The 19,128-nt window shown below is 42.4% G+C and overlaps 1 protein-coding gene across 2 annotated transcripts in view; it reads right to left on the bottom strand.

Moving 5' to 3' along the window:
• LOC117527919 (cytohesin-3) overlaps positions 1–19,128 on the bottom strand; it is a 111,744-nt gene that overhangs the window by 42,416 nt on the left and 50,200 nt on the right. For both annotated transcript variants that reach the window (XM_034190425.1, XM_034190424.1), the window contains 2 exons: positions 2,429–2,511; positions 2,290–2,354 (listed from right to left, as the gene is read on the bottom strand). In XM_034190425.1, the coding sequence (XP_034046316.1) occupies positions 2,290–2,354; positions 2,429–2,511 (148 nt within the window). The remainder of the gene's footprint in view (positions 1–2,289; positions 2,355–2,428; positions 2,512–19,128) is intronic.

Genomic DNA, 19,128 nt, shown 5'->3' on the forward strand with positions numbered 1-19,128 from the left:
TGCTGTGAGGCAACAGTGTTAACCACCAAAGCATTGTGCAGCTACTGCTTCACTAAACTGGAATATTTGATTAAACAAGTAACAGTGGCCTCTAGTGGCAATCAGGACAAGCCCTGACAGGCCTATATTTGTTTATTTGATCTTATGGTCATTGTGCTTGTTAAAAAAAGCCAACACAACCCAAAATAGGAGGTTCACTGCTCCTCACCTATATCTATAACAAGCCAAAATGTCAGGACTGAATATATGGTATTGTTTGTTTTGTCCTGGAGTGAATAACATCCAATAAGCTGCCCATTGCACATTTATTTGTCCATCTTGCTTATTTTTTTATTTTTTGGAATGTAAAAGTCCTTATGTTAAGTAACAGCATAGGCTGTGATGGGCACATATGCTACCCTGGGGAATGTAGTTACAAAGTGAGTTCATGAAAAAAAGGTGCGACTTACACTCCAGTGTGATATGTATATGTTTTCGCTCCTCTTTACAATGTTTATTTTTTGACATATGCAACTCACTCCAATGTGACTTATACGAGGTCTGTCCGTAAAGTATCGTACCTTTTTATTTTTTTCAGAAACTATATGGATTTCATTCATATGTTTTTACGTCAGACATGCTTGAACCCTCGTGCGCATGCGTGAGTTTTTCCACGCCTGTCGGTGACGTCATTCGCCTGTGAGCACGCCTTGTGGAAGGAGTGGTCCCGCCCCTTCGTCGGATTTTCATTGTCTGGAAATGGCGGAATGAAAAGGACTTTTTTTCCATCAGAATTATTTCAGAAGCTGTTAGAGACTGGCACCTGGAAACCATTTGAAAAATTTATCTGGCTTTCAGTGAAAATTTTACGGGCTTCACAGAGAATAAGGACTTTAACTACAGGTTTAAGGACCCCTTTAAAGGACGGTCGGTGCGCCGCGCTGCGAGCTGCGACGACGCGGCACAAACCACTGGATCATTTCTAAGCTGATGGCTCTGTGGATACGAGACCGTCGGGTGCTCTTTCTCTGGTTATCACAAGACCTGGACATCAGCCATTTTCCGGCAGATTTCACTTTTAACAAGAGATTTTGTCATGGAAAGCCGCGCGGAGGCTTCGCGCGTCACGACCGATTCGCTGATGAAGCGAGACAAAGGAACACCTCCGTTTCGGCGTGTTAGAGGACAAGTTGGGACATGTCCAGCTCTCCACAAGTGCTTTTATACTCACTCGACTGGTAAGCACTGAAAGCCGAGATAGACATGTCCCAACTTGTCCTCTAACACGCCGAAACGGAGGTGTTCCTTTGTCTCGCTTCATCAGCGAATCGGTCGTGACGCGCGAAGCCTCCGCGCGGCTTTCCATGACAAAATCTCTTGTTAAAAGTGAAATCTGCCGGAAAATGGCTGATGTCCAGGTCTTGTGATAACCAGAGAAAGAGCACCCGACGGTCTCGTATCCACAGAGCCATCAGCTTAGAAATGATCCAGTGGTTTGTGCCGCGTCGTCGCAGCTCGCAGCGCGGCGCACCGACCGTCCTTTAAAGGGGTCCTTAAACCTGTAGTTAAAGTCCTTATTCTCTGTGAAGCCCGTAAAATTTTCACTGAAAGCCAGATAAATTTTTCAAATGGTTTCCAGGTGCCAGTCTCTAACAGCTTCTGAAAAAATTCTGATGGAAAAAAAGTCCTTTTCATTCCGCCATTTCCAGACAATGAAAATCCGACGAGGGGGCGGGACCACTCCTTCCACAAGGCGTGCTCACAGGCGAATGACGTCACCGACAGGCGTGGAAAAAACTCACGCATGCGCACGAGGGTTCAAGCATGTCTGACGTAAAAACATATGAATGAAATCCATATAGTTTTTGAAAAAAATAAAAAGGTACGATACTTTACGGACAGACCTCGTACTTGTTAAATTTTTACCTTTCTATATGCACTTTCACAGAAATTATCTAGATTGCCATCTGCTGTTTTAGAGAATTTTGAAATAAAGAATCTTCTGCTATATATATATATATATATATACATATATATATACATATATACATATACATATATATACATATATATACACACACACACACACACACACACACACACACACACACACACACACACACACACACACACACACACACACACACACACACACACACACACACACACACACACACACACACACACAATATTTTGCTCTGCAGTGAACTGTGCCATTTGCAGCACCTGCAGGTGAAAGTACAATCAACACTTAATGGAGTGTATGGGGACAGTAAAGGTGGTAAAACCATAAAATAAAGAGGAACTTACCTTTCCCCCACACAGGTTAGTTGTTCGATCTCAGTCATAACTTCTGCAATCTCAAACTTGAGTCGCTGTGGAACACGACAGTCATTTATTCCTTACTTTGCATTTTATGTTTTGTCCGATTTACGAGCTGATGCCTCACCTCGATATCATCCAGGAGCTCTTTTTTCCTGCGTCGTATGTTAGCAAGTTCATCTCTTTCCTCCAGAGAAAGGTCTTCAGGAACTGGACAGAATGAAAGTGTGTGTATCAGGCTAGATTAAATCAATCCACCTTCCTGCCAAGCATTCACAGACTCACAGGGATTAATCAGAAAGAAGGTTCAATGCATCAATCCCAAAAACACCCCTTATGACCAAAATCCATTCACAGGCTAGAAAAGGTGCCAGAATACAGATTCAGACTTTTGTTTCACATACTTCACATCATTTTAATCTAAAAAAGGGAGTTAGGGTTAAAGTAGTCAGTACACTTTTTTTTTCCAATGCAGAAGGTTCTCGGTTCAAGGCCACCCCTACCCATTCTCCATGTCATGTGGAGTTACATCAAGGAGGTCATCTGGTGTAAAATGTGTGCCAAATCAACATGCAGATCCACCTCAGATCTGCTGTGGTGACCACGAGTGAGAAACCGACATGGACTCACTTTAATAATCTAAAAATAAAAAAACCCTTGTGCTATAAATATCAACAAGGTGTTGGAATCAGATCTCAAAACAACAAAATGATCTTACAAATAGAGGTAAAATGATGAATTAATTAGAGCAATTAGAGCAATCAGAGACACCAGACACACACTCAATGAGTTTTCTTCTTCAAAACATCAAAATAGATCAATAATGAAAAAGGAAACATTGCCGTTAACCAGATCGAAATAAATTACTTGATCATTCAGTGGTGTGAACTGGTTATTTTGAATACTTTTTAATTAGAATTGAGCAGAAGGAGCCAGAGAGTGTACATTAACCAAGGAGACGGAGGGCTGGACACTATGATCTGGACATGGATGGATGGATGGAAGGACCATGAGCTTGTGGAAAAAGTAACAGATGTTTATTCTTCAGCATTTTACAGACTAAACAATCAGAAATGTAATCAACAGATTAATCAATAACTGAACCAAACCGAAATGACAGACACTTCCCTGTTGAAAAGTAGATCACCTCTAAAAATGGTATCATTTCTGACACACAAACATCACAAAGAATCCACCTAAGCCTGAACCTCTATATACTGGTTGAGCAACAGCCGACCCATTTGGTGTCATAAACACAACAGTGAGCGGTGCGTCACGCAACACACTTGTTCAATGACACGGCAGAGCACGCAAACACTTATACACACACGAGTAGTATACGAGGTCTATTGATAATAAACCGACCCTTTTATTTTTTTTTTAACTATATGGATTTGAATGACGTGCGATTACACCAATCATGCTTGAACCCTCGTGCGCATGTGTGAGTTTTTTCACGTGTGTCGGTGACGTCATTTCCCTGTGGGCAGGCCTTGAGTGAGATGTGGTCCCGCCCTCTCGGCTGAATTCCTTTGTTTCACACGCTGCTCGAGACGGCGTGCGTTGCTTTATCAAAATTTTTTCTGGACCTGTGAGGAATATCCGAGTGGACACTATTCGAGAAATTAAGCTGGTTTTCGGTGAAAAGTTTAACGGCTGATGAGAGATTATGGGGTGTTTCTGTCGGTGTAAGGACTTCCCACGGAGCGGGACGTCGCGCAGCGCTTCCAGGCGCCGTCGTCGGCCTGTTTCGACCTGAAAACATCCTAATTTAAGGCTTAATTCACCCAGGACGTCGTGAGAGAACAGAGAAGATTCAGAAGAGGCTGGCATGAGGACTTTATGCGGACATTCCACTGTTTAAGGACATTTTTTAATGAAAGACGTGCGCGCAAATTCGCCAAGTCGTTTCCGTGACGACTCAGCGAATCTGTGTGCGCCGCGACAGGAAAAACACCTCCGTGTTGAAAACCATTTGTAAAATTCAGGCGGCTTTTGATGGCTTTCAACAAGTGAGTAACTGAGAAATTGTTTAACAGCTTGGGCATGTTCCAACTTGCCCGTTAAGGTTTCCAACGGAGGTGTTTTTCCTGTCGCGACCCCCCGCGGTCGGGTGCAGCCCGACATGCGACTCTGCCCGCACGTTCTTTCATTACAAAATGTCCCTTAACAATGGAATGTCCGAATAAACTCATGCCGACTTCCTCTGAAAGTTCTCTGTTCTCTGACGACTTACTGGGTCAACAGAGCCTGAAATGTGGAAGTTTTCAACTTGAAATGGCGAGACGCTGCCGCCTCGAAGTGCAGATCGCCATCAGGCGCCGTGGGCCATCCTTAAAGCGACACTACCAGACCAAAATCTCTCATCAGCCGTTAAAATTTTTCCCAAAAACCAGCTGAATTTATCGAATGGTGTCCACTCAGTTGTGTCTTACAGTTTTTGAAAAAAAATTTATCAAACAAAGCAGCAATCTCTGAGCCATTCATAAACAATGAAAGAAAATCGACAAGAGGGTGGGCGACTCCTCACTCAAAACCATATGGTTTTTGAAAAAAATAATAAGGTCGGATACTTTTCTAATAGACCTCGTACATTTACAATGGATATTCTACATAGGGCTCCCCAGAGCCGCCACTTATCCTTCATTTAACAGTGTCACATAAACCCCCGACCCCTCAGAGGACCCACACACACGCACGCATGCACACGCATATGCACACACACACTAGAAGATAGCAATACATTTGAGAGTGAGCTGAGAGGAAGTAGTTCATTTTCACATGGTGCTCCGGCAGACCGTGCTTCCCCTACACTGTCGCACTCACAAACGCTCCCCTCTATCACTCCCGTTTCGCCCGCCTCCGCCCCACCGCTTGAAGTGGGGGTGAGACCAGATTCCAATCCCCCTCAACTGAATCATAGAGCTAAGCAGCTTTACAATCCAGATGTCTTCCCCCAACTGTAAATAATGTACAGCAAAAAAAGTAATTTCCTTTCCTTTTTATCTATTTGGAGTATCACTCTCCCTGGATCCCCAACACTGTAACGCAAAGCAACACAAACAGATACATTATAACAGCTCCAACACACAGTCAAAGGCCCAGAGATCCAGATTTGTGTTTGTTTTTTACTTTGTTGGCCCAAAGGGTTGCCAGAAGGTACTGCTCTACCCTACAGCATCTGTTTTCCAGCTCAATTTAATTTATTTATACAGCCCAAAATCACAGAATATGTCCAATTGCTGCAAAAATGCTCATAAAATAAAATATCATATTAATTATAAAACAAGGCATTGCCGCTGCCGCAAGCTGTAATAACAATCGATGAAGCACTGGTATGTAATTAATGTGACATTTATTAAACACAAAGATCATTTTCAATACTGACAGGATGTTACGAGGCTAACATTATCATTCACTTGACGTTTATGCTTAAGCAGTTGCATGGGGGTGGGGGGTGCATGCATATTTGTGAAGGTTATAACTTTCAAAACACTCAAATTTTTCTGTCACTTGATGTAATAAATACAACCCCAATTGCAATGAAGTTGGGACGTTGTGTGAAATGTAAATAAAAACAGAATACAATGATTTGTAAATCCTGTTCCACCTATATTCAACTGAATACACCACAAAGACAAGATATTAAATGTTCAAACTGATGACACTTTTTTGTTTTTGTGCAAATATCTGCTCATTTTGAAATGGATGCCTGCAACACGTTTCAAAAAAGCTGGGACAGTGGCAACAATGCTCAAAGAACACCTGTTTGGAACATTCCTTAAGTGAACAGGTTAATTGAAAACAGGTGAGTGTCATGATTGAGAATAAAGGGAGCATCCCCAAAAGTCTCAGCCATTCACAAGCAAAGTTGGGGTGAGGATCACCACTTTGTGAACAACTGCATGAAAAAAAAAGGCCAACAGTTTAAGAACAATGTTTCTCAATGTTCAACTGCAAGGAATTTAGGGATTCCATCATCTACAGTCCATAATATAATAGAAGATTGAGAGAATCTGGAGAACTTTCTACACATAAGTGGGAAGGCCGAAAACCAACATTGAATGCCTGTGACCTTCGATCCCTCAGGCGGCACTGCATTAAAAACAGACATCATTGTGTAAAGGATCTTACCGTGTGGGCTCAGGAACACTTCAGAAAACCACTGTCAGTTAATACAGTTTGTCGCTACATCTACAAGTTCCAGTTAAAACTCTACCATGCAAAGCAAAAGCCATACTTCAACAACATCCAGAAACGCTGCCGCCTTCTCTGGGCCCAAGCTCATTTGAAATGGACAGACGCAAAGTGGAAAAGTGTGCTGTGGTCTGATGAGTCCACATTTTAGATTGCTTTTGGAAACCATGGACGTCGTGTCCTCTGGACAAGAGAGTAAAAAGACCATCCAGATTGTTATCAGTGCAAAGTTCAAAAGCCAGTATCTGTGATGGTATGGGGGTGTGTTAGTGCCCATGGCATGGCCAACTTACACAACAGTGATGGCACCATCAATGCTGAAAGGTACATCCAGGTTTTGGAGCAACACTTGCTGCCATCCAAGCAACGTCTTTTTCAGGGACGTCCCTGCTTATTTCAGCAAGACAATGCCAAGCCACATTCTGCACGTGTTACAACAGTGTGGCTTCGTAGTAAAAGAGTGCGGATACTAGACTGGCCTGCCTGCAGTCCAGACCTGTCGCCCATTGAAAATGTGTGGCGCATTATGAAGTGCAAAATATGACAACAGAGAACCCGGACTGTTGAACAACTGAAGTCGTACATCAAGCAAGAATGGGGAAAAAAATTCCACCTACAAAGTTTCGACAATTAGTGTCCTCAGTTCCCAAACACTTATTGAGTGTTGTTAGAAGGAAAGGTGATGTAACACAGTGATAAACACACCACTGTCCCAACTTTTTTGAAATGTGTTGCAGGCATCCATTTCAAAATGAGCAAATATTTGCACAAAACAATAAAGTTTATCAGTTTGAACATTAAATATCTTGTGTTTGTGGTGTATTCAACTGAATATAGGTTGAAGAGGATTTGCAAATTGTATTCTGTTTTTATTTACATTTTACACAATGTCCCAACTTCATTGGAATTGGGGTTGTATTACAGTCACTACTGGAGAGAATTTAAGGTATTTTTGATTTATAGCTGTATTAGTGTATCAAATACAGCCTGTAATTCTATACGTGTAAAAAAAAAAAAAAGAAGATATATTCAGTACATTTGAAAAATTGGCATTGACACTTATATTAAATCATTTGCTAGCATGTTGCCCATGGGGATCCGTGGGCTTTGGATTGGGTAGTGTTTACAAAATAGGAAGCTGACATTTTTGGGGTAAGGGTGGTAATAAATAAAGCAAAGCTTGTATAATGAGTTGGAATGATGCATGAGTCCAGAATGTTTTTAGAACCTTTGGCCTCAACAATATTTAGAAGAACTCAACCCTTTTATTTCCTCTCATTTATGTAATTTTTAAATGTTAATTTACTGTCTTAATGTATTTAGAAATTGTTTAGGTTCTTGCTATCATAAACACAATTATTACTTTATTTCTACTTCTATTTTGGTGTTTGATTTTTAAATGGACCACAATGGAAAGTTTTAAATTTCTTGTGTCAGCCATGTATTTTCAACATATTTACACTTATATTATGTACTTACATTGAACATAAAATCACTCACCACACTCACGCTTTTCCTATAAAGATGACTCACCGCCACCTGCTGGAATGGTGTGAGTCCAGAAAGTAGTTAGAAATATGCACCCACCTACGCACGCATGCACAGCTACTGTAAGCAGGTGGTTTTAGTTTAATAAAGACAGTGGTTGAACACATTAAAACCACTAAACATTTCACTCATGGTACCACCATGAAACTTAAGTCATTCATTGTAAGAGCAATATGAGACTTATGTAAACTGACTAAACCAACTGCGCTACAAAAACACAATACATTTTTAACACTTACAACACTGTTAAACTAAAACTACAATAACATTAAAATCCCAAACTCCCATGGTGCATTGTCGCACAGCATCCATTGTTTACTGATTAGCTAAAGTTGCTAATTTCTCCAAAAATATTTGTCCAATCAGTTTTCCAGTGTTCATCCTAGATCTACTAAAATACATAGCATACCAAACGGCAAATGTCAGCTCTCCCCAGTTTGTGCGTGATCGAAGCCACAGACAGGCACACAGAGGCTACATGGCTATTGTAATATAGATGATGATTATTCAAATAAAAGGTCTTTGGGGTAAACTACAAAAGAATGAAAAAGGAAGTCTGGAGTGCTGGTGACAATGATAACTGTCTGTATATCTTCTGTTACTTTGGCTTCAGTTAAATGGCCTCATAAAGCAGGAATTGTGGAGCAAAGAGGCCCTGCAGCCAACCTACGTCTGTATGGCGTAAAACTCTGCTCTGTCCCTCTTACTCTGTTTGGAAGCGCTCGCCCGAACCACACAATGGGACAAATTGTCTGAGGAGACGTCCTCTGTTTAAGGCAACAATCCCACACTGTGTGTCACGCAGAGCGATGTGATGTTACTGCAAAGGCATCTCCTACTGTACAACACTCTGGACATCTGATTCATTCTGCATGAACATCTAGGAATCTGTGTTTGAGAACACGATTGTGCACGTGTGATTTTAGAGATCCATGCATGTTCATACAGTACACAGAGTCAATGCATAATCCTGAACAAAGCTTCATGGATTAGCAATCTAACATCACTCTGCCTTTCCTTCGAAGCGCTGCCATTTCAGTAACAATCAATATATCATAACATTTTCAAAGCTCCTTGCTTTGCTTCTTATGTGTCACCCTTCACTGCAGAAGACAGAACACTGAAACTGGCTGTAACAGACATAAAAAAAAGAGAGAAAAACAAAAACCTGAAGGTTTCAGGGGGAAAAACTGATTATTGCTTCACCACACTTCCTCTCTTTCAGGCATAACAGTGAGCCCATAGATACTTTGATCCTGGCGGATTTTTGGTTTCACTTCAGAATGCTGCTTAGTTTCTGCTGTCAGCAAAGAAAAATGTGGCAGAACCAGATGGTTACAGAAAAAGAAGAGAACGCAGCCAGTGTGTTTCCACTCTAGTACCGGATTTAGTGCTGCTTTCACACTGGCTGTGTGCAGCAGAGAGGAGTTAATGTTTATGTATTTGCAGGCATGAAGATGTTGTGGTTACTGTTACTAAGCAACAGGCCAGTCATAGGCGGACATACATACATTCATACATAGAATGGATGAAAGTGTGTGTGTGTGTCATGGTTATAGGCGAGTCAGTCATAGGTGGGCACACATACATACACCTGACTTTTATAAATAAGATGAATAGAAATACCTTGTATGACATTACAAAGAGAAATTAAGATGCAACATCACAAAAAGTCAATTCTGGAACAATAATGGGTAGTTGGTGTCGTGTTAGGTTCTTATCCCTTCAATAAAAACTACCACGAGATCACTTTCAGTAGTTTTAAGGTGCGTTTACACATAGGCAAGACGTGTTACAAATGTCATATTTGCGTCATTCTTGGCACATTTCTGACATTCTTAATGTGACTTAACGCATCTGAATAGGTTTCTTAATAGCACGTGTTGGTGCATGATATTCATGGAACATGTTTTTGGCTGTCAAAAAAAATCTTCCACGAATGTCACGCACCACCCTCATTTCGCCCCATGTCATGGAGGTCGTAACTGAGCGTGTTGATCCGTCTTGATTAGTGATGATCCTTAATAGAGCGTGACAGAGTTCTTTTTTGACGTGCACACAATTAAACCCTGCTGCACTGCATTCAGTTTCATTGCTGCAGTATGCTGAAGAAAGACAGTGATGCCAAGTCAGCTAAAAGTCTCATTCCAATGCTCCTCAGCACTGGAAGGAGCGAGACAAGAGCCACGTGGAGCCACACATCTGGCTCTCTCTGTCTCCTCCTCCTCTCTGCACCACTCCATGGCACAGAGCCCAACTAAGCATGCAGTCATAAAGTTCTGCTGTGGCTGTTGAGGAAAAACTAGAGCAATCTGAATTGTTCAGCAGCTGACGGTTGGATGAATATGGGTGTGTGTGGAGACAATTTGCCTAATTCACAACATGACAGAACTTAATGATGCGCTGTTACGTGTGATAGCGCGCAACAACGCAGAACATTATTCTTGACCGTGCGTCCAGCAACACGTGCCATTAATCGTAATGCGTGGTAACAGGTTGCAGCAGTTCCTGAGGACACCTGACGCCTCTGCCCCGAATCATCATATTCGTGATCAGCGGCCAAGAATGTATACTTCGTGGCATTCGTGACTTATGTGTAAATGCAGCATTACTTTACTGGCAGGCAACAACAACAACAAAAAATACAATTCCGATTCCGTACATTTCCTGCATGTTCCTGCCTCTCTAACGTTCTACTGCGAGTGCCCCTATGATGTCATCACTCGCTCTATAATGTTATAACATGATAACACATCCACCTTACTTTAAGTAAAACATTACCTTTAGTTAAGGTTTTTTAAATCACACATAATATATACTTAACAAAAAGAGTATTCTTAATAGAATGTCTTACTTTGACCCATTGGTTTTTTTTTTGTTTTTTTTTTTACAAATTTCCAATTCTTATAACAAACCATTATTTCAGTTTATTATTTTAAACACAGCTCTAGACTGTTCACTTCTTAATATAAACCAAGAGCTACTATTGTTACACCTAAATAGTCACTCATTTTCCAATGTCACAGGTCCAAGTCTCTGTGGTTTAATAACTTCTCCACCTGACCGTGTTCTTATGATGTTCGGCACAATGCAGGGTTTTGTTGCTGGCGACAAAGTTCCTGAATTTCTCCCAGCTGAAACATCCACTTCTGCTGGGAGCTTGTGCTCGGCCTCTGTCTGACACTCCAATACAGGAATGGTAACCAGATGATCACGATTCCTACTTAGTGTTCCTTGTGGCCCGCTGACCACGTATGATCATGGGCTGGGATGCAGGGATGTCACTGTACCTTCTGTCTTCGTACTCGGTCTCCCAGTGACAGCTTTGTCAGATCCCTTGCTCTGCGTCTCATATTATAAGTTTTTGTTGTAATACATCTCTTCTCCCCCTTTGTCTGACGAAGTCATTGCAGGTCTGGAAGAGCTGGCTTCAGACTCTCAGGAAGAGTTAGAAGAGTGGTGTGAACACACACTCTTATGAGTAGCTGGGCAGGACTGTAGCTCTGTAGGCTAATAAGGCTTGGTAGGGATCTCTAGCCTTCTTAAGCAGTTTTTTAACAGTTTGAATGGTAAGCTCTGCATCACCATTACTCTGGGGGTATTTGGGGCTGCTGGTCATGTCTTCAAACCCATAGTCAGTAGCAAAGTCCTTCTTTGAAGGATTCTCTGTATCTGAGGATGAGCTCACTTATTTGACAGCTCAGTCCCAGCCACCACACTGTCCGACTGGCACGTTCTCTGCACTTGACCACTCCCTGGTGGCTCTCGTGGATTTTCTCCAGTACATCATTCCTCATAAAAAGCAGGGGTGGTGGCCAAATGGTTAATGCGCTTGGTTTCAGTTCAAAAGGTTCCGGGTTCAAATCCCACCCTTGCCACATTTCTCCATGTAATGTGGAGTTGCGTCAGGAAGGGCATCCGGCGTAAAACTTGTGCCAATTCAACATGCAGATCCACCTTGGATTTGCTGTGGCGACCCCGAGTGCAAACAAGGGAGCAGCCGAAGGGACTTACAACATTCCTCATAATAGCAGGTAAAATGTCCATTTTGCAAATTTAGAACAGCTCTCTCACGCCAGTAATGTTTGATTGACCGGTACCTGTAAGTGGTTCCTCTCCGGCCATCCTTCCACACAGTATTTCATGAATTGTGCACAAACACTGTCATCGGAAGACTGTCCAGCACACACGCCACATAAATATTAGTATCCTCCATCGGGTCCTTATGGACTTGCGTGACACTATTTTTCAGTGGGGAGCAAGAAGGCGTGTCAGCTGTTGAGGGTTTTTCCCCGGCATGTGTGTGATTGTGTACCAGTACCTCATTAAGTGCATCCTGAATCTCTGGATCCTAGGTGGCAGGGAGTCCAGAGCTTGTCCTAACAGTGGCTTGTGATCTGTCTCCAACTCAAAATGTAGACCAAGATTGAAATTGCTAAACCTCTCCCATGTCCAGGTGAGTGTGAGTACTTCTTTCTCCAGTTGCGTGTAGCGCTGCTCTGTGGCTGTCAGTGACTTGGAAGCGTAAGCAACTGGTGGCCATGTCTCTCCGTTTGTCTGTAGCATCACTGCCCCTAGCCCGTAGGATGATGCATCGCTGATATTTTTAGTTGATTGTTTGGGTCATCTGTTTGAGGCTGATGAATGTTCTCTGCTGTTCATGCCGGCAATACCACTGATTCTTTTTAGACAGCAAATCTCTTACTGGTTTGTCTTTTTCAGCCAAATTTGGTACAAATTTCCCGAGCTGATTGACCACACCAAGGAAGCTCCTGAGCTCACTTATGTTCGTTGGCTCCTTCATTTCTTGCAATGCCCTGATTTTCTCTGGGTCTGGCTTCATGTTATCTGCTGAGATGATGTAGCTGAGAAACTTCCCTTCTCTTACCCTAAACTTGCACTTTGACATGCTGAGTGTGATCCCAGCCTTTTCTGCTCGCTCCAGGACAGCAAGCACCCTGCTGTCATGTTGCTCCTTTGTGGTCCCCCTGATGAGGATATCGTTTGCATGGCAGACGACCCCATCCAGGCCTGCAGTAACCTCAGTAACCATTGTTTTGAAAATGGTCTGAGGCTGAGGAGATACCAAACGGACAACAGTTAAAGTGGCAACGCCCAAATGGTGTGATAAAGGTGGTGTAGAGAGTCAACTCTTTAGACAAGGGTCTTTGCCAGAAGCCCATATTTGCATCTAGCTTGCTGAAATATTGTGCACCTGTGAGCATGCCAAGTGTTTGTTCTATAGAGGGCAGGATGAACTTTTCTCTGCACACAGACTCATTTAATGGCATCATATCCAATCATATGCGCACTTGGTCTTTGTCCTTTTTCAGGACTACAACCATGCCACAACACCAGTATAGGCTCCTCCACACAGCTGATGACCCCTAAATTCTCCATCCTCTCCAGCTCTTTTTTTCTTCTTTTCTCATATGTGGTAGTAGGACCCATTGTGGCACTTCAACATCTCACCATTTGTGATTTTAAGAAATACTTCCTTTAGAATGGCTGTGACCTCAGCCCTTGTGTCTATTTTTAATGTTACTTTACTGTCTCCTAGACTGATATCAGCCATCCATGGATCTTCACCTGAAGCCACCTCTCCTACAACCAATTCATCCCTATCTTCAACGTCATTCACTGTGCTGTGCGACCTGCAGACTTTCCCATAATGTCCTCTTTTACCACAGTTGCAGCATTCTGCACTCTTTGCTGGGCACTGGAACTCTGGGTGAGCGGGTTATTTTCCACATTTGGAACACATTCTCTGTTCAGTCTTAAAATGCAGCTTTCTTTCCTTTTTGTTGGCCATGTGTCTTCTTTATTTTTATATTTGTGTTGATTCATTCTTTTTCCACACACTGCATCCATGGCTGATTTACCAGAACATCTCTCCCCGTAGATCAGCATTGCCTCATCATTTCCTGGGACTGTCTGGCCTGGGTGAGAGGATTTGTGAGGGTGAGGTCTTCATCAAATTGCATCCTCTCCGATAGCAACAAATCTTAAAGATGCACCACCAGTCTGTCTCTCAAAGGTTCCTCATGCGGTTCCAGTTTTCTGCCGGAGTATATCGTGCTGTGATAAATGAATTCACCGTTTCTGTAGGCTGCTGTATCCTCTTGTTGAACTTAGCACTTTCATATATCACATTTTTCTTTGGGACACAATATTTGTATCAAAGTCCTTCTTCACTGCCTTGTACTGCTGACTGCTGCTCGCTCGGTAACTCGAGTCCCCGTAGCACGTTGTCAGCTTCATCTCTCATGCAGTACACCAGCGTATTTATTAACTTGGTTCGCTCCTGAGGAGTTGTTCAAAGTACTTTCCAGTCTGAAGCGCTCAAATCTTCTAATCTTCTTCTCTCACTCCTGTGGCTTTGAGAAGTCGAATGCCTCGGCAGGTTTGATGGTGAAAGTTGCCGTCTCAGGTGCCGTGAGTCCGGCCTGGACTTCGTCTGGCAGGGCCGCCACCTTGCCCACCATTATGTCGCAGTTCTTTTGTTTGTTTGCTTGTTTTTTGCTTCGGTTCACCCGCAAGTCGTCTTCCTCCAGTCCACAGCTCAAGTCAGCTGCACTTCTAACACCATGTGGTGTTAGGTTCTTATCACTTCAATAAAAACTACCATGTGCTTACGTTCAGTTGCTTCACTTTACTGGCAGGCAACAACAAAAACACGAGGTCTATTAGATAATAAACCGACCCTTTTATTTTTTTTTTTAACTATATGGATTTGAATGACGTGCGATTACACCAATCATCCTTGAACCCTCGTGCGCATGCGTGAGTTTTTTCCACCTGTGTCGGTGACATCATTTCCCTGTGGGCAGGCCTTGAGTGAGATGTGGTCCCGCCCTCTCGGCTGAATTCCTTTGTTTCACACGCTGCTCTAGACGGCGCGCGTTGCTTTATCAAAATTTTTTCTGGACCTGTGAGGAATATCTGAGTGGACACTATTCGAGAAATTAAGCTGGTTTTCAGTGAAAAGTTTAACGGCTGATGAGAGATTATGGGGTGTTTCTGTCAGTGTAAGGACTTCCCACGGAGCGGGACGTCGTGCAGCGCTTCCAGGCGCCGTCGTCGGCCTGTTTCGTCCTGAAAACATCCTAATTTAAGGCTTAATTCACCCAGGACGTCGTGAGAGAACAGAGAAGATTCAGAAGAGGCCGGCATGAGGAATTTATGCGGACATTCCACTGTTTAAGGACATTTTTTAATGAAAGACGTGCGCGCAAATTCGCCGAGTCGTTTCCGTGACGACTCGGCAAATCTCTGTGTGCCGCGACAGGAAAAATACCTCCGTGTTGAAAACCAATTGTAAAATTCAGGCGGCTTTTGATGGCTTTCAACAAGTGAGTAACTGAGAAAATGTTTAACAGCTTGGGCATGTTCCAACTTGCCCGTTAAGGTTTCCAACGGAGGTGTTTTTCCTGTCGCGACCCCCCGCAGTCAGGTCCGGCCCGACATGCGACTCTGCCCGCACGTTCTTTCATTACAAAATGTCGGTTAACAATGGAATGTCCGAATAAACTCCTCATGCCGACTTCTTCTGAAAGTTCTCTGTTCTCTGACGACTTACTGGGTCAACAGAGCCTGAAATGTGGAAGTTTTCAACTTGAAACGGTGAGACGCTGCCGCCTCGAAGCGCAGATCGCCGTCAGGCGCCGTGGGCCGTCCTTATGGCGACACTACCAGACCAAAATCTCTCATCAGTTGTTAAAATTTTTACCGAAAACCAGCTGAATTTATCGAATGGTGTCCACTCAGTTGTGCCTTACAGTTTTGAAAAAATTTTTATCAAACAAAGCAGCAGTCTCTGAGCCATTCCTAAACAATGAAAAAAATCAATGAGAGGGTGGGCGACTCCTCACTCAAAGACTGCCCACAGGGGAATGACGTAACCGACAGGCGTGAAAAAACTCTCGCATGCCCACGAGGGTTCAAGCATGTCTGATGTAATCACACGTGATCCATATGGTTTTTGAAAAAAATAATAAGGTCGGATACTTTTCTAATAGACCTCGTACTTGTCCCCTACAGTTTCCACCTCTAGCGTTCTATGGCGCATGCCCCTGTGATGTCATCCTTTGCTCTATAATGCAATAACATTACACCACAGTCAGCAGACAGTAGGCAGTAGGTAAGTCTTCCACTCGACTCCGACCATCAGGATGCAGCAATTATACTGCACTCACGTTCATTAATTTTGAGAGGTGGGAAAGGACTGGATGTCTGCTTGGGTGGTTGCCACCTGGGACCCACAGTGGTTCCACAGTGTGGTGGATGCAGCAACGTACAGCACCAGTGCGTCCTCCCAAATCTGACCTGACATGTTAGCTGTAAGTAGGAGACGGTAACCCAGTAGTTTCATCATATTCCACAAGGGGACAATAGAAAATTTTGTCACTACTGGTGGTGAGCGCAGCATCTGCATCCTGCAACAACGTTCAAGAAGGTTGCTGTAGTAACAAGGACAAACTGGATGTTTTATCTTGAACAACAAGGAAAGACAGGCAGTGAGAGATGAACTTTTGTGCAGAGACACAAGACTGATATCAGGTCAGGGAGGATGCAGTGTTGGTGGAACAACTTTTTCTAACGGCAACATGTGACTGCAGCTTAAAAGAGACATTCTGTGTGTTTCCAAAGGTGGAATTCAGATGTACCAGGGACTGTTTTAGACCCTGCATGGTAGTTGTATTTGTGGTACTGATCAAAACGTGGCGTGTGCAGCCGAACACAGACGACCCCCACTGAACTGTAGAAATACTGATGATTTACTGTGATTTCAGATTCCCCATTCTGAAATAATGCAGCAGCATACTTAATGTGTCTAATACAGTAAATAAACTCAGCTATCATAATTTATTTTAATCTGGATGCAGCGTTAGCCGCTCAGAGCTAAATCTGCTCTTCAGAGTACGACCTATTTGACCTCAATCGGCTGATAACAGTAAAATAAATAAATAAAAGAGTAAAAAACTATCACCGGCTCCTCAATAATTCATTATTGTCTTATTCCTCATTCCAGATAGCGTGAGAATCTAAAAGCTACCCAGAGCAGATACTTCAGGCAGGATACTTCATTCTTGACAAAGTCTTGAATAATAATAATATCTTTCAAGAATGGGGGGGGGAGGGGGAGGGGGGGGGGCAGGTGAGATCATATCATGTGACTGACATGCCTGTGCTGGCATTAGTCACAAAATCAGTTCAACACATGACTTTGATAGAGTCACACCTTCCTCATATCCACACTGGACAGGACAGAAGACAAACTTACATACTGATTGTTGAACTCCCTTTTAATGAATCATACACTTTGACTGGCACACATGTCTGAGACCTGCCGTGGCAACCCGAGTGGGAAAAAGGGAGAAGCCAAAGGATAAAGGAATCCATAAAATATGGGCTGTCAAAATGCCCCAATAATTCAGACGGAGAATTTTTTTTTTCTCCTATCAAGACATGACAATGACACAATTTTTAAATTTAGCACAATGCTAAAATATCCTCAGCTACATGGACATGGTCTTCTTTATAATCTGCAGTTGTTTAATTGGTATCCCAGTGCAAAGTATATATATACACAAACACATACAATAAATGAATGATACATTTATTGTTATTTACATTAATTATTAACATCCTATTGTCTTACATACAATTTCTACATGTTCAATAAAGCCCCTCTATCAATCAATCATAAACAATATTTACGTTTTATTGGCGCCTGCAGGAGCGTGTGCGCATAGTTGAGCTTTTGACAACAGCGGAAGTTAGCTTTAAATTAGCAGACGTTAACGCGCACACTGATGTCAGCGAAATGTCTTGTAAATCACGTCAGGTGTTATCACCTTACAAAAACAGCGGTTTCAGTTTTAGAAGAGTTATTTCTTGCTAGCTTTTACATAATATATGACAGAGGTTATATTTACACACAAACGAAACAGGAATTTGAAGCTAGCAAGACCAGCAACTGACGTCACAGTGAAGCTCTACTCTAATTGGCTGTCACCCCCACCCTAAAAAAAACTAAACCGGAACAGAATGAACCAGAATGTGACTTTTTAACCTCTTAAAATAGGTTAAGGTTAGCCATCTCTGAACTTGTCCAAGGTCTGTGTCCCAAGAATGTTCCCAGTGAATTTGAAGACTGGCAGTAACAGGACTGGACTTTTTCTGAGCACAGACAGACGGACGGACACGAAGCCTTCGCAATAGTAAAAATGTTAATAACGATGCAGACAAAACTCCAACCGACTCAATATTGTTCTTGCAAAATACAAATTCTTACACCAGGTATGTCCGCACTGTTTCTGTGCACCAGAAACTTTAAATATCTGCCAATTCCAATAAAATGTGATAGCTTTCCCCCCCTCCATTTCCAACTGAAATGTTAATAAATGCATATGTCTGGATGCAAAATAGATTTAATTCTTTACATATAGCCTGCAGCATTAACACCTTTTTTAATACTGCATATTGCACTTCATTTTTAGTTGTGTTTGCACCCTTTTTTGCACCTCAGGGAGAGCTATCTAAATGTCATTATACTGCTGTCTGACCCTCAAGCTATGACAACTGATTTACTATTACTATGTACTTGCTACGTGCAGATACTTAAAACATCAATTCAGACTGTCAAACAAATTTTCTACTACTCTAACACTCACAGCCCACAACATGACACAAACATGCAACAGAAGATCCGATACGACCCAAAATATGGGATCATGTACCCCTAGTTAGTGGAATGTGGTTACAGGAACGAGACATTTCCACTCAATGGTGGTCTGTCATCGAGCAGCGACAACAAAACCCAACAGGGCCATGCAGTGATTAACAATACATTGCAGTACTACTACTTTATGAGGACATTTGTAAAATAAAAATTAAAAAAACTAATAAATACTAACAATCTGAACTACTTGATGCTTTTGTGGAACTTTTTGAATTTTGGCAGAAAATGTGAGACATGGCAGAAATCCTGCATAATCTCATGTCATAGGCACTGAAATTATTGGTAGTGGCACTGTAGTACACTACTGTTAATACATACAAATATTGTAATACTTGGGG

Source organism: Thalassophryne amazonica, chromosome 16 (genome assembly GCF_902500255.1).
Source record: "Thalassophryne amazonica chromosome 16, fThaAma1.1, whole genome shotgun sequence".
In the NCBI taxonomy this organism is placed as follows: domain Eukaryota; kingdom Metazoa; phylum Chordata; class Actinopteri; order Batrachoidiformes; family Batrachoididae; genus Thalassophryne; species Thalassophryne amazonica.